We start from the raw sequence: 13119 nt of genomic DNA, 5'->3' as shown, positions 1-13119 counted from the left end.
TACATCTTAGAAAGAAATACTTGTAACCATATTTTGATGGTAAAACTTGGATAGATGATAGCTATTAAACACATCACAGAAAAAATGAAATCAAGTTTTGTGTCTGCAGATTAATATCTACATACTGAGTTATTTTGAAATATAAAAGGCTTTTCTTTAAGAGACGAGATGCTTCAAGTAAACCAATTGTTTTTAAAGATACAGTACAGTACAAAACTATGAGTCCACCTATCCACATTGTTAAAAGTGGGGCTTTATATTGCACAAGTCAAAATCCTGTTCACCATGTTCAGGTATTTGGAGTCTTTTAAAGTGATTTATAACAAAGGCAGCTCTATGTGTATTTAGTTTATTTGTCTGTAAAATGAAGAGTAAATGCCAGGGAAGGTCTCATTTTATTTTATTTAACTACAGCAGTATTTAGATCCGCCAATGATTTGTATTAGTTAAATTGGCCCTTTCATTCCAACCATGTCCAATTTATTACATTGAATCAATTACACCTTTGAGCAGGTCCTTGCCCTGCTCGACGAAGATTACTCCAAAAGTGCAATTGTGACTCAAGAGACTCAAGGGAGCTCAAACTGCAGCCAGCCACATGCAGGATACTGAAGACACTGAGTAACATGGATGAGCAATAGATACACAGTATGAATGAGCAATTGTATTGCAAAGGCCTGATATTACAGAAGAGTACTTGGCAAAGATGCCTTTGTACGAATTTTAGGGGTGAGGCATTGAGCACCATTTTGGATTAAACTGTTCTATACCAAGTGGTTGAAAGTAAGCAAAGGAGTGAATGGACATTTGCAGGCTGACAGTCGAACCAAAATGCTACCAGCAATAACTCTTCCACATGCTCATGTGATCTCCTCTTTCTGTTAACCCTTTATGAAAAGTGATGATGAGGACGTGTCCATGCAGAGCACTGGCAGATAGAAAAGGAACTGTACTGGAAAAAGAGTAGTGCAGATGCAGGGCTACAAATAAAACCCATTGTATACCAGTTTGATCCATTCCTGGTTTAACTATGTGTTCAATAAGATGAACCTGAGCTTGCTATCCATACATTGTGACTAATCAAGCTGGTAATAAAACTTGGAATGGGTGAAACTGCTATGCAATAGGAGTCTTATTTCCATCCCTGCACAGATACTGCAAGAGCAGAAATGTATGTGTAAATGTACATGATTTTGACGGGTTTATAAATAATTTTGCATTCTACTGGTACAACTTTTTTTTAAAAAGGTGATTAGCTGATATTGGTATTATCTGCAATGTAATAGCCAAGGCCTTTTTTTATTACCTTTTATTTGTGTTGCTATTATCATTGGGTCTCTGAATGTTGTGCTAAAAAATCTGGCATGCAGATTTTCTTTTTCAACATTTAAATGTTTAAACTGATGCTTTCTTGCACCCTATCACTTTCTGTTTTGTAGGTCACGTCGATTCCCATGAGCCCTGTCTCATTTTGGTAGGCGACTTGAGTGCGGCTAACACAGAAAACGTAGAAGCAGCAGCTTAAAAAAAGTGTTTTAAAAGTGTTTTGGAGTCTTGCTTGAAAATGGCAAAAATGATAACACAAAGGATAACTTTTGATAATGCTAGTAAGAGGTAAGAAAATGTTTTAAAGCATTGGTTATCCCTAAATTTACTAGTGCTACTTGAAAAGGTATAATCCAACTTTAAATGCACAATAACAAACACAAACGACAAAAAGAAACACAATAAAACTAAAATCACAGGGATATTGATATTTGCTGTTGGAACGCCCCAATAAGCAGCAGAAAACCAACTCAAGAAAACTAACTAAAAACACAGCAAGCTCTGTGTGACTGAGGTGCCTTTCATTGGGATATAAAAATGAACTATTTTGGTATCAGTTATGTGTAAGTGGTTAGAAGAGAAATAAAAGCATATGATCTTCAAAGGAATCTGCACAAGAAGCCATGATGGGGGAAATGGCAGTGGCTTTAAATGTGTACACAATCCTAAATAACATCTCAAGTGTTCTTTTCCTAAGGCATTTCTGTAACATTCAAGAGAAAATCATCTGTATTATAAATTGTTAATTGTAAATAGGCTACATGGTGCTTTACAAAATGGGAAAAAGGAACACTCTTGTACTTATTCAGTAAAATACACCCCTGTAGCAAAGAAGGGCCGAGAGACAGTAGGCAGTGCATCCCACAACTTAACAAAATAAGGTTTCTGTTTGTTTGTTTGATTTCTCTCTTTTGGGAACAATGCCCTTTAACAGTTCCTCTTTTATGCAGTAATACACATCAGTGATGATCACAAAACAGACATTATTTTGATGTTGCTGCACATCCCGATAGATGATAGTAGGATTTGCAGTGACTGTTAATTCCCCCCACCCCCTTTAAAAAAAAAAAAAACAATTAGTCCTGCTTTACAAAATATGGGATCTCTATGGGTTCAACCTTGTAACATGATTACTGGTCCCACTTTTTATTGCTTGCTTGTTTCTTTTACTTGAATGGATTTTACAACACAATTCATTAACAGCTGTTGTGGCTTCCTTAAGAATTCCTGTTCCTGGTCAAATTCACAATGGCCTAGCTACAATCAGACCATGTGACTTACAGTAAAGGAAGCCATTAGCTGAAGGAATCAGACATTTAAATGTTTCATCAAAAACACAGCTTGGAAAAAGGATGCAAAGAACTCAATTATTTTTTGCTCGGGGCGCAGTGATAAAGTGGCTTGTGCTTAGAAGAGCCATGAAAAAGAATTGTAAAGGTTTGGCTGTCACCCATTTAAAGACACTGCATACAGGGGTTATAATCAAAGTGGGCTATCTTCATACTCTTCAATTGAATGATTAAGTACTGTTCCAATACAAGAGCCTTGAGTTATTCGATTTTTGTGATTTTTTTTTTATTCATTTAGCAAAATATGAAGCTAGCAAAATGTGCTAATTATAATCAACTTAAATAGTATATTACTATTGTTAATAATTTTTATGTGATACTGTACATCAATTTACATTAACAAAAATTGTCATAATGTGATATACAAATGTATATAGATTTTTAACAAGCACCAATGACATGTAAATATACTGTATACTGTACAATGTTGATGAGGTTTTCATGAGGCCAAAATCGAAAGCTGGCCAGACGGTTATTGGATTACGTGAGAGCCATCTGCAGAAACAGTTTATGCAACGCTGAAAGAAACTGAGGATGGCCTGACAAGCAGCCATGTAACCCGCAGCCTCTAAAACAATGCGCTCTTTCTGCTGTGACACAGCAGCACTTCTGTTGATACAGTTTACTCAGCTTAACTTTGATATCAGAGGACTAACTGGCCTCAACAAATCTATAGTGGTTGAGTTTTATTGAGGATTTTAAATATAAATTTTGTTTCCTTCCCCATACATGCGCAATTGCAACAAACCCTCTGTTAACAGTTAAATACAGAACTCACAGAGCAGGGGTCTCCAATCCTGGTCCAGGGGGGCCGGTGTCCCTCCTGGGTTTTGTTCCAACTGTACCCTAAATTACTTAGACACAGTTGGAACAAAAACCAGGAGGGACACCGGCCCTCCAGGACCAGGATTGGACACCCATCATAGAGCAAGGCTTGAAAACCATATCAAACGGATTGTTGAAACAAGGGCAGTTTTAGGTTGCTGTGCCACTGAGAAGCCCCTAGGCGGTGCTCTTGCACAACACAAGCTGTTCTTTCTTTCTACTGATTTATGACTACAGAAACATGTAAGGGTAGTTCTGTATACCAGTACACCAAAGTAGAATCGACAATCCAATGAGTTGTAGAATAAACTCTTCATTTAATTTCTCTTCAAAGACTTTTTTTTTTATATGTCACCGAGGTACATGTGTATGTGTTGGTGTGGGGAACAATGGGTTTGGTTAGTTCACTTTGGCATGTGGACATCTAATCAACTTAAATTTTTGAGGGTAAATTAAAACAATAGTTTTGAAAAGAAAGCAGGTTCATTTAAGCATTTAAGCATTTAGGAGTTTGTGTATAAAGCACAGAAAATTTGCAAGGAGAAAACTTTTTCGAAGAAAATAAAAAAGGCTAAATCAGGTTAAAAGAAATAAACCACACTGTTTCAAAGAATAATAAATGCAACATGTAGCATCCTCACCTGTGTAAATAGACATGCCCAGGCATGTTCTGTAATATATAAAAGCTGCATCTCCCTGTTGTTTCAGTCACAGTGAAACCAGTCAGCAGACCTGATGGTATCTGACTGAGGGCTGAGGGCTGGCACATGGAAGGCAGGCATTTCAGTATCCAAGATCACACTAATTACTGAGGTTTCACAAAACGTCTCAAAAGTGATGATTCTATGGTCTTTTTAAGAAATATTGATACATAATGTTGCATAATACCGCTGTAAGTGTTTAAATGTTTTTCATCCTTCTAGTAGCTCTCTACATATAACTGAATTAGCCTACTACTCGTAAAAATGATGTAAAAACCAAGACACAGCAACAAGATGTAACAAAACTGTTTCCTGTAAGTTCATTCAAGGTTGAGAATAAGTCTTATCAGATACAGTATAACTCATATTTCTACGCCAACCCCAGTTGACCCTGAAATGTTACTTTACAGACACTTTTTTCAGATTGGATGTTTATTGTTGGCAGCTACAAACCGCGTAGAATAGGGGCAAGCAGAGCAGTTCAGATTCTTTGAAGTAAAGGGTTCGCATTTTAAGGCTTTGGCGGTGTTTGTAAAATATTTACAAATATACCGTATTTGTTTCCTGCGAGACAAAATGCGTCGCCCCTGTTATAAGGCTTAATCAAGTTAATATAAGCGACCAGTGGTTAAGGGCAGTCATTACCTGAAAATATAATTTAACCAATACAAAAAAGCTATGAATCTTGGTTGGCTTTCAAATGAAATAACAGTCATAAGTGGATGGGGTTTAGAAATAGAAACTGGTAGCAAATAGTTCAGAAACAACTACACTATCGTAAGGGACAAGAACAATGTACTTGAATAAACGGCACGCAGTTCTGGAGGAGGTGAGGAAGTTATAGAAATGATATATACTTAAATGATGCAAATCATGTTTATGCTTTTTTACAGTCTACTTTTCTAGCTGGGCAACAACATACTGTACCTCAGGCTGTACATGCAAGATAATGTTAACCATTTAGCATAAATCCGGGTTGGATCAAAATGCATGCAGTAAAGTTCCACTGAGGGATTACAATTGAGGTGTGACAGCGACCCGAGTTTTCACAGTGACCCTAGTGAATTGTAGGGATTACCTGAGATTCAGTCACCCAGAACAGAGTTCGGGAACTTGTTCTAAACATTCTAAATAAAGAAATCAGATTGAAGTCTACCATATTTTGCCATGGCAATATTCAATGTGGGATCAGCAGATGTGCTCTACCAACGAGAGCTATTAGGGAAGCTGCATGTTACGCACATTCCTGAGTCCACCACTCCACGTGCACGCAAACCCTCCAATATAACTTATGCTATGAAAATCATTCTAAATCAACAGATATATGTATATGTATATACATATTGGTTCTATATGCGTATGAGTGTAATGTTGTTTGTCTTCAGTCATCAATAAACATTAATCTTCCAGGCCCATCATTTTATATGTATATATATTGTTTCTATATTTGTGGGAGTGCAATGTTGTTTGTCTTCAGTCATCAATGAACGTTAACCTTCCAGGCCCATCATTTTTCATCCACCGTCTGTATCTTTTCCACCGAGGGTCTGACGCCATCTTCATTTTCATCTCTTCCTCTTGCTCTTGCTTGTATACCTACAAAAAACAAGATTAAACAAACGGTATCATCGTACCCTCGGGTGCACATTGATACTGGCGATTAAGTACATTAAGCAGTTTGTTGAGACAGACTGCAAAGGAATTATTTTTGCTACAAAAGAAAAACAAAAACATATCCAACAAGTTGGAACTTTTTATGGATGCATATATTACAATGCCGACCTCTACATCCATTGAACCTTCAGCATTTTCATATTTATATCTTCATAATTGTATCCTAAAAGTGTAAGGCAGCACCAAGGCCATCTATGAAGCCTGAGGTTCAGTTGCAAATGTAGCCGACTAGCAAACACTGAAACCCCAGATTGAATGTGCAGAGAACCGCCAATTGAAGGCAGGCGCTGGAAAATGCAATTAAATGCAATGGTAATTTAGAAACATCGGAATGCAATGTAAGCCAAGCTAGGTTGTGCATGGATAAAGTTACTCAGTCTGCATTTCTTCATAGCAATGCACTTTGTAGTAGCTTCAAATGTAATTTGACCTGCCCCTTGTTTATAATCATTCCGAGTGGTTCTGTTGCTCAAATAATGCTTTTTAAGTGCATGTGGAGACATACGATTTGAAGTTACTTTTCAAGTTACTTGCGTTTGGAATGAGTGTTGCCCTCAAAACACCTAACCAACCAGGTTAACAAAACACAAAAAAGAAAAGAAAAAACACCACAGTTCCTGAAAAAAAAAAAGATAGTTTCTCTTCAAAGGAAATTCAAAAACTTAATAAATCAATACATAAATAAATATATCAATACATACACACATACATACATACATAAATAAATAAATAAATAAAAATGAATACAAAGAATTACTTTTCAGTTTTTAAAATGTTTATCATGACAATGTGTAAGGAGAGAATGAAGGTAAGATTTACTAAGTAAATCCAAACATCATCCTTTGTACCACATCTGTCTTTCAAGTTTTTTTTAGCCTTTTATTCTCTTTTTTTCTTTCACGGTTTGCTTGTTAACTAGTCCCTCATACAAGACTTCAAAGCTGAAAACACATTATATAAAAAAAAAAAAACTTTAAACAATTAGTAGGGAGGATTTGCTTTTCTCTAACCAAACCTTTTTGATAATACCCATTTCCAACCTCTTCCAACAATCCAAACTGAGCACTTCATACTACTCAGAAGGCAGGTAAAAGCTCAACAGCACCCAAGTCAAACCTCATACTAAGACCAGATTATCATATGGGCAAATAGTGGCAGGCTACAAAGATACCAAAAATCCTACAATTCAAAATGCTTAAAGATAAAGAGTTCAGTAAATGTTGTTTTCGTGACTACTTCTTACATCTCAACTTAATATGGTATTATTGAAATATAGTTAATGTTACAAAACAACTTGGCAGAAACTACCCAAGGACAATATCCATTGGATCCACCCTGGATTTTTCTGAAATGAAAAACAACAAGCGTAGACACACAGCCTGATTTTCATTTCACAAAATAAATGTGACCTGGATTAATATTCTTATTATTGTAATTTTGGTTGGGACTGCAATTAATAACACTTTCATACCTCATAGTTTTCTTTGATCCAAAGTTGTCGTTCCAAGAAAGTTTGCACCTGATGGTCCTCGTGGCTGTCAAATTGAGCCTGGGACATCTTCATGTTCTTGCAAATAAGGTAGAGTTTCTCCTCCTCCCCATACTCCTCCCCTTTGATGGTGAAGCGGTATATCCACCGACAGTACCAGATGATGTACGTGCACAGGAAGTAGGGCGCTAGCACGATCTTACACAGCAGTATGTCTGATATGTTAGGCTTCTGATAGCCTCCTTTGATGTCAATCTTGGTTTTAATGATGTCTCTGATAATTTCCTCCTCCTCTTCTCGGATCTCTTCCTTCGACCTTCTGTTTTTACCCTTCTCCTTAGTCTTGTTGAGCAGCCCCTGTTGCCTGGCGAGCTCTGCAGCCTGGATTCGGTACTTGGGTACAGTGGTTAGGTAGTTAATGGCTTCAGTGTAGCTACTCCACCAGCTGTAATACTAAGGGGAAAAAAGCCTACACAGATCAATTTTGTTTTCTTTCTCTTTTTTTGTACAAACTCACATCCATTCAAAATCATTAACATGCTACATTTCCACAGCACAGTGCATAGCGCTGCAATAAACTAGTATCATAATTGTTGAATAATCAATTTCCTGTATATCGCTTTAATTGTGTGATCTTCAGTGTGGATGACCTAGCTGTTAGTTGTTTGTAAAATGATAGAACCAAGGATTAAAAGGGGTGTTCTTAAGTTACACATATTATATAAAATAACTGATCAAAAAAGCCACACACACACACACGCACAAAAACTATTTTAAAACAGAACAGGAGAAAAAAGCCTGAAAATAAAATTGGATTTTTTAGGGCCCCACTACCAGGATATCCAAACTACTACCCTGCTATGCTTACGGATATGATTTTAACACCTAAAAGATATAGCTAAAAGTGTACGTTTGCCATACAGTATGTACACTAATAAGCACCTCCATTACATTGCTGTTGCTGGGGAAATTAAAGTCCTTCAGCTTTTTCATAGATATATTATTATTTAAATTATTTGTCAAAGTTTGTGCTGTTTAATCAGATCCTTTATCCACCTCTTTATAAAAGGTAAGTGTAAAACCACTTAGTACAATGGATCGTAATGACAAACAGTTGAGTTCAAATGCAAATCAGATCATTATGTAAGTGGTGTAATTTATCAGCCCAATGTGTGGTACTTTGGAACAAAAGGCTTATTTTTTATTTCATTTTTATCTGTCATTATGTAAATTGCATACCTGGAAAAGAGAGATGGCACACACTGTTACGAGAATGACTATCCTGACGTCCACTTTGGGCGCCAGCCTCCTACTGTAGTAATGGTAGTAGTGGCTGTAGTACTCTTCAGGGTGATCCAGCATGTAATCATAATCCTTCCGCGACTCTTCATCCTGTAAAACAAGGGCAGAATCATGCGCGGGGTTAACAAGAACCACATGGATACCTGATGTCTGCTGTCTTCTGGCAATTCCAGAGCTCTGCACTACTTATTATTAAGCCAGCCGCTGTGGTGGTTCTAGTTCAACACTCACAAAACCTTGAGTGCATCTTTCTTATTCTGGTGCTTGTAAATGTGGACAATGGCACAGGTTACTGTCAAAACACAGTGCTGGCAGATATTTAGTCTATAGTAACCTAATGCAATTGACCAATCATATAAGGGATATTAAGTAAATACACAATTTTCACATAAAACAGTTTAAACTTAAATTACTATATTTTGAGCTAATTTATATATATATATGCCGATTATACGAGGGCGGCCTTTATTAATAATACTATGCTTTACAAACGCTGCAATATTTTATTAAATGATTTAAGGCATTTTAGAAACGGCGCCATGAGAGGCTCAGATCTGCAGCACTATACTCTTGTGTGTTTTTGGGGCTTGAATACAGTACATTTACTGACCATTAACGAGAGCCTATTAGGGGGGAGTTGGGAAGTCAGAGGAGTACTGTACCAGCGAATCAGGAGTGTGTATTGGTTGCTATGGGGCGGGACAAGAAGTGGAGCGAGAACGGTAGTTGAGTGTGATGCAGTTGTTTTTCTTAACGAAAAACATTACCTCTGAATATCGGTTTGATTTCTGTTTAAACTGAAATATATCCTACTCGGTTATTTATTTATTTTTCTCACTGTAATTTACCTGCTTGTTTGTAATTTCTCTGGACGAGAAACCGAAACTAAATCTTCTCATAGATAGTAAGCAAGTGTTTCTTTTTATATATAATTGTACAGGACTGAGTAAAATTCCAATTGAATAAAAAACAAAACAACTAAACCCATAAGATATCTTCAGACAGCTTTCTGATAGCACTTAAAGTGACCGGCAAAGCTCTAAATTCCTCTGAGTTTAAGTTTTCACCATCCAAGCTGACGACGAGGTAAACAGACAGCCCTTGTTTTATCCCCTGCTCTGTTGGCACTGAACTCTGCTGGAAAAACACAGACCTGAAGGACTGCTGTGCTGTAAGTAGTTCATTTTGGGTTGTCTGTCTAGAGTCTGTACTATAAAATAACATGTGCTTACTAAGGTGGGTGTACATTAGTTTGTATTATATGCTGGATTGAGGTTGCAGTCTCTTCGGGGGTGTCATGTACATAGGCAGAGTCGCGCGTTTCTTTCTTTATTTTTTGATCAGGTGTAGGAAAAAAACACCTTTAAGTTTTGTTGAGAGCGGCGTTTATTCGAGGGCGGCGTCTATTAAAAAGCTGACATCTGAGTGAGGCGTTAATTTAAGGGCGCCGTTAATTCGAGTAATACGGTATATTAAAATAAATAAATAAATAAAAAATTCGTAATGATAACACCGTTAACATAACACTGAGTAGCAGTTTTTTTTCAATGTAATTACTAAAATTAAGTCAAGCAGTACAGTACTTTATCAACTATTAAAAGTTATATTTTTTCTTTTTATATACATTGTCGGGTTCCATAGGCAAGTTTTTTTTTTTTTTTTTTAACCTTGACACAAAGAACCACAATTTATACAATGCACTGCAAATTCCTTATGTACTGTTTATTCTTTACTTTTTCACAATGCATAGAGCATAAAAATGATCCCAAAGATATTCAAAAAAATGAGCTGCGCTTGCTTACCTTCAGCGTCTCGTAGGCAGTGGCGATGAGCAGGAATTTCTGATGGGCACTTTCTGCAGTCTCTCCAGCCAGACCTGGATCCCCGGCCCGGTACCTGTCCGGGTGATACTTTCTTGCCAGCTGTCTGTAAGCCCGAGCAATCTCCAACTTTGTGGATTCCCGGGATACCCCAAGCACATCATAGCAAATCTCTGTACCGCAGTAAAGTCCCTCAATGAGGGCAGTTGCTGTGGGGATGAAGAACACCAGAAAGAATAAGATTATTAACTGTGGACCAGTCTTGGACCTCACGAACTCCATGGAAGCAGCCATGTCAGCACATAGTCAGTCGCCCCACCAATACGTTCGAATGCTGAGACGGGAAAGGCGTGCTGGGAAACGTAGTTCTTAACTTGTTTTGTGCAAACCAACAGCAGAACAGTGGACACTGCGGTCTGCGCTCCTAGCCGTGCCACACACACCTCACCCACAACTTGTTAGCAAAGACTGTTACACACTACACTCAGGTTTTCTACTTTGATGAACCAACCTTCTGTGTTTTTTTTTTATAATTGCACCAACCAGGGGATGGAACAACCCCACTATGTTACGTGTCATAACACAACTGGGCACATTTTAGTCTATTTAAACCTCTACCCAACATGATACAGAGACTAAAATTAAATCCCTATAGTTTACCATGGTGAATTTGCATACACAGGCATTTTGAAGTTAATTGCAGTGCTTAAGCATATAATGTTGTTTCATGTTTTACAATATTGTTCTGTTGTTTACAATCCTTGCCGATGTGTTATCGTTCTTTTTTAACTATGCTTTGTAACTGCAGGTCACAACGGTGTACCGGAAGATAGTGGTCTGCCGGTGAATCAAATCAGTTTGGGATATTCATTCAACTTTAGCTATTATGTGACTGCTGAACTGTTTTAAATAAACATTGCTGTGTGCCCAGAGTCTGACTTGAACCAGTCATTCAGCAGCGTGCTTTACTTAGAAGGGAGTCTTTGTGACATGTGTTTATTAAAACCGCATCGTGTCGCAGGAAGTTCCGCTGCTGTTAACATTCTCCTACCCATTGTTGTTTCGCTGCTGATTTTCAGTTATTTGTTTACTATTCCTGTTAACTGTTTCATTCTATTCTGATGTGAGGTAGTTTTAGAAGTGATGGAGATGCTGTAATTTCTACTTAAATAGAACTTTGAAGTACATTTTTGCAGAAATTGTTATTTAGTGTTCTAACCAGAATAAATAAATAAATAAATAAATAAAATAGAGAATGATAACCAGTTTCCAAAGTACATTTGCATGGTCATTTTTGCAGAACATAGGTTACAAAATAATTCAGCAAGGTCAACTGACTGACAGCTTGTTAATACCACCTCTCATTTAATCAAACCAATCAGTGTCAATTGAATAACCTGTCAACCTATTTATTAATATTGTATACAGTTGCAAGATGACACCACTTCACACTAGGATTGCTGTTACAGGTCATTACACTGTAGCAATTTATTTCAAAACAGTTACACTTAAGAAAAAAAATATTTATTTGAAGGATTCCATTGTAAATAAGTCATTTTGGTTTGTGGAAGTAGCTGAAATTCTAGGGGGTGTGTGAGCTGCCACCCCTGTTGAAGTGTGTTTCCATTAAACAAGGTCAATGTACAGTAAAGCTTTCATAATGTCTTGTGTTAATGTAATTAATAAGGAGTCCAAAGAATATGCAAGTGAGGAGGAAAAACTCCCCCTGAGGCAGATATTATTTTTATTGTGCTCAGAAACATCCTTGCTAAAAAATAACAACACTTCCAAGTTTATTTAACCTAATTTTAACATTATAAATACCTTAGTTATTTATAGACAGGCAGAACAATGCCTTTGATTCATTATCACTCAATTATACATTCTAAGTAATTCTAATTACATATTTTGCAAGATATATTTTGTCATGGGGTTCAGTCCCCCCGACTGACACCACGTCTGGAAGACACCCCATTTGTAGCTGTACTGGGAGCACATAGACGCTGCCCTGGTATTCTGAAGGGTAACAATGACCCTGTCAGAAAACCCGAGTTGATCTTCTCCATGCGCAGTGGAAGCAGTGGCAATGGTGGTCCATCTGTGGGCCAGTGCGTCTATGCCAGGTGGGTGAACACTCTCCAATATGGAATACCAGTGGGGACAATGGGTGGACTCCTGGGTCACAAAGAGGTCTGTCTCTGCACACCCGAACTTCGCCCATATGAGGTTCACAACCTCCAGATGGAGTCACCAGTCCAAACTGTTCCCACATTCCAGACAGTGCCTTAAGTCACCACCTCTCTCCCCATGACACTGCACAAAACTTTGCCCAAGCACAGGGGAGCTGGTTGTTTCGACCACGAGAGAGCTTCCATACAGTGACAAGACACTGTGAGCAGGCTGTGTTAGTCCACGACAGGGTGAAGGACCTTGTGGTTGAATCAGGCTTGGAGACGGCTCATTTGTTAAAGCCCTAAGAGAAGGATCTGAGATGCTGCTGCCATCAGGCCCAGAAGCCTCTGGAATGTCAGTAACCTCACCGCTGCTTTGGACTGAAAAAGTGAAATATTAATTTATCACCATAGTTTTGATTGAAAAGTCTCATGCCTTTCTCAGGCAGGCTGAAAGAAAAA

The 13119-nt window shown here is 37.7% G+C and overlaps 1 protein-coding gene across 1 annotated transcript; it reads right to left on the bottom strand.

The window, feature by feature from the left end:
• Positions 1–3948: 3948 nt before the first annotated feature.
• On the bottom strand, positions 3949–10935 carry LOC117409414 (dnaJ homolog subfamily C member 25-like). Its single transcript, XM_034015425.3, has 4 exons — positions 10469–10935; positions 8604–8756; positions 7347–7817; positions 3949–5797 (listed from the first exon to the last, which is right to left on the bottom strand). The coding sequence occupies exons 1-4, from the start codon at positions 10778–10780 to the stop codon at positions 5675–5677; spliced, it is 1059 nt and encodes a 352-aa protein (XP_033871316.1). The 5' UTR covers positions 10781–10935; the 3' UTR covers positions 3949–5674.
• Between the last annotated feature and the right edge of the window lie 2184 nt (positions 10936–13119).

This window comes from Acipenser ruthenus, chromosome 1 (assembly GCF_902713425.1).
Source record: "Acipenser ruthenus chromosome 1, fAciRut3.2 maternal haplotype, whole genome shotgun sequence".
Classification (NCBI taxonomy): Eukaryota; Metazoa; Chordata; class Actinopteri; order Acipenseriformes; family Acipenseridae; genus Acipenser; species Acipenser ruthenus.
Note: the sequence above shows the minus strand (reverse complement) of the source record. Positions and strands in the feature narration are given on the sequence as shown.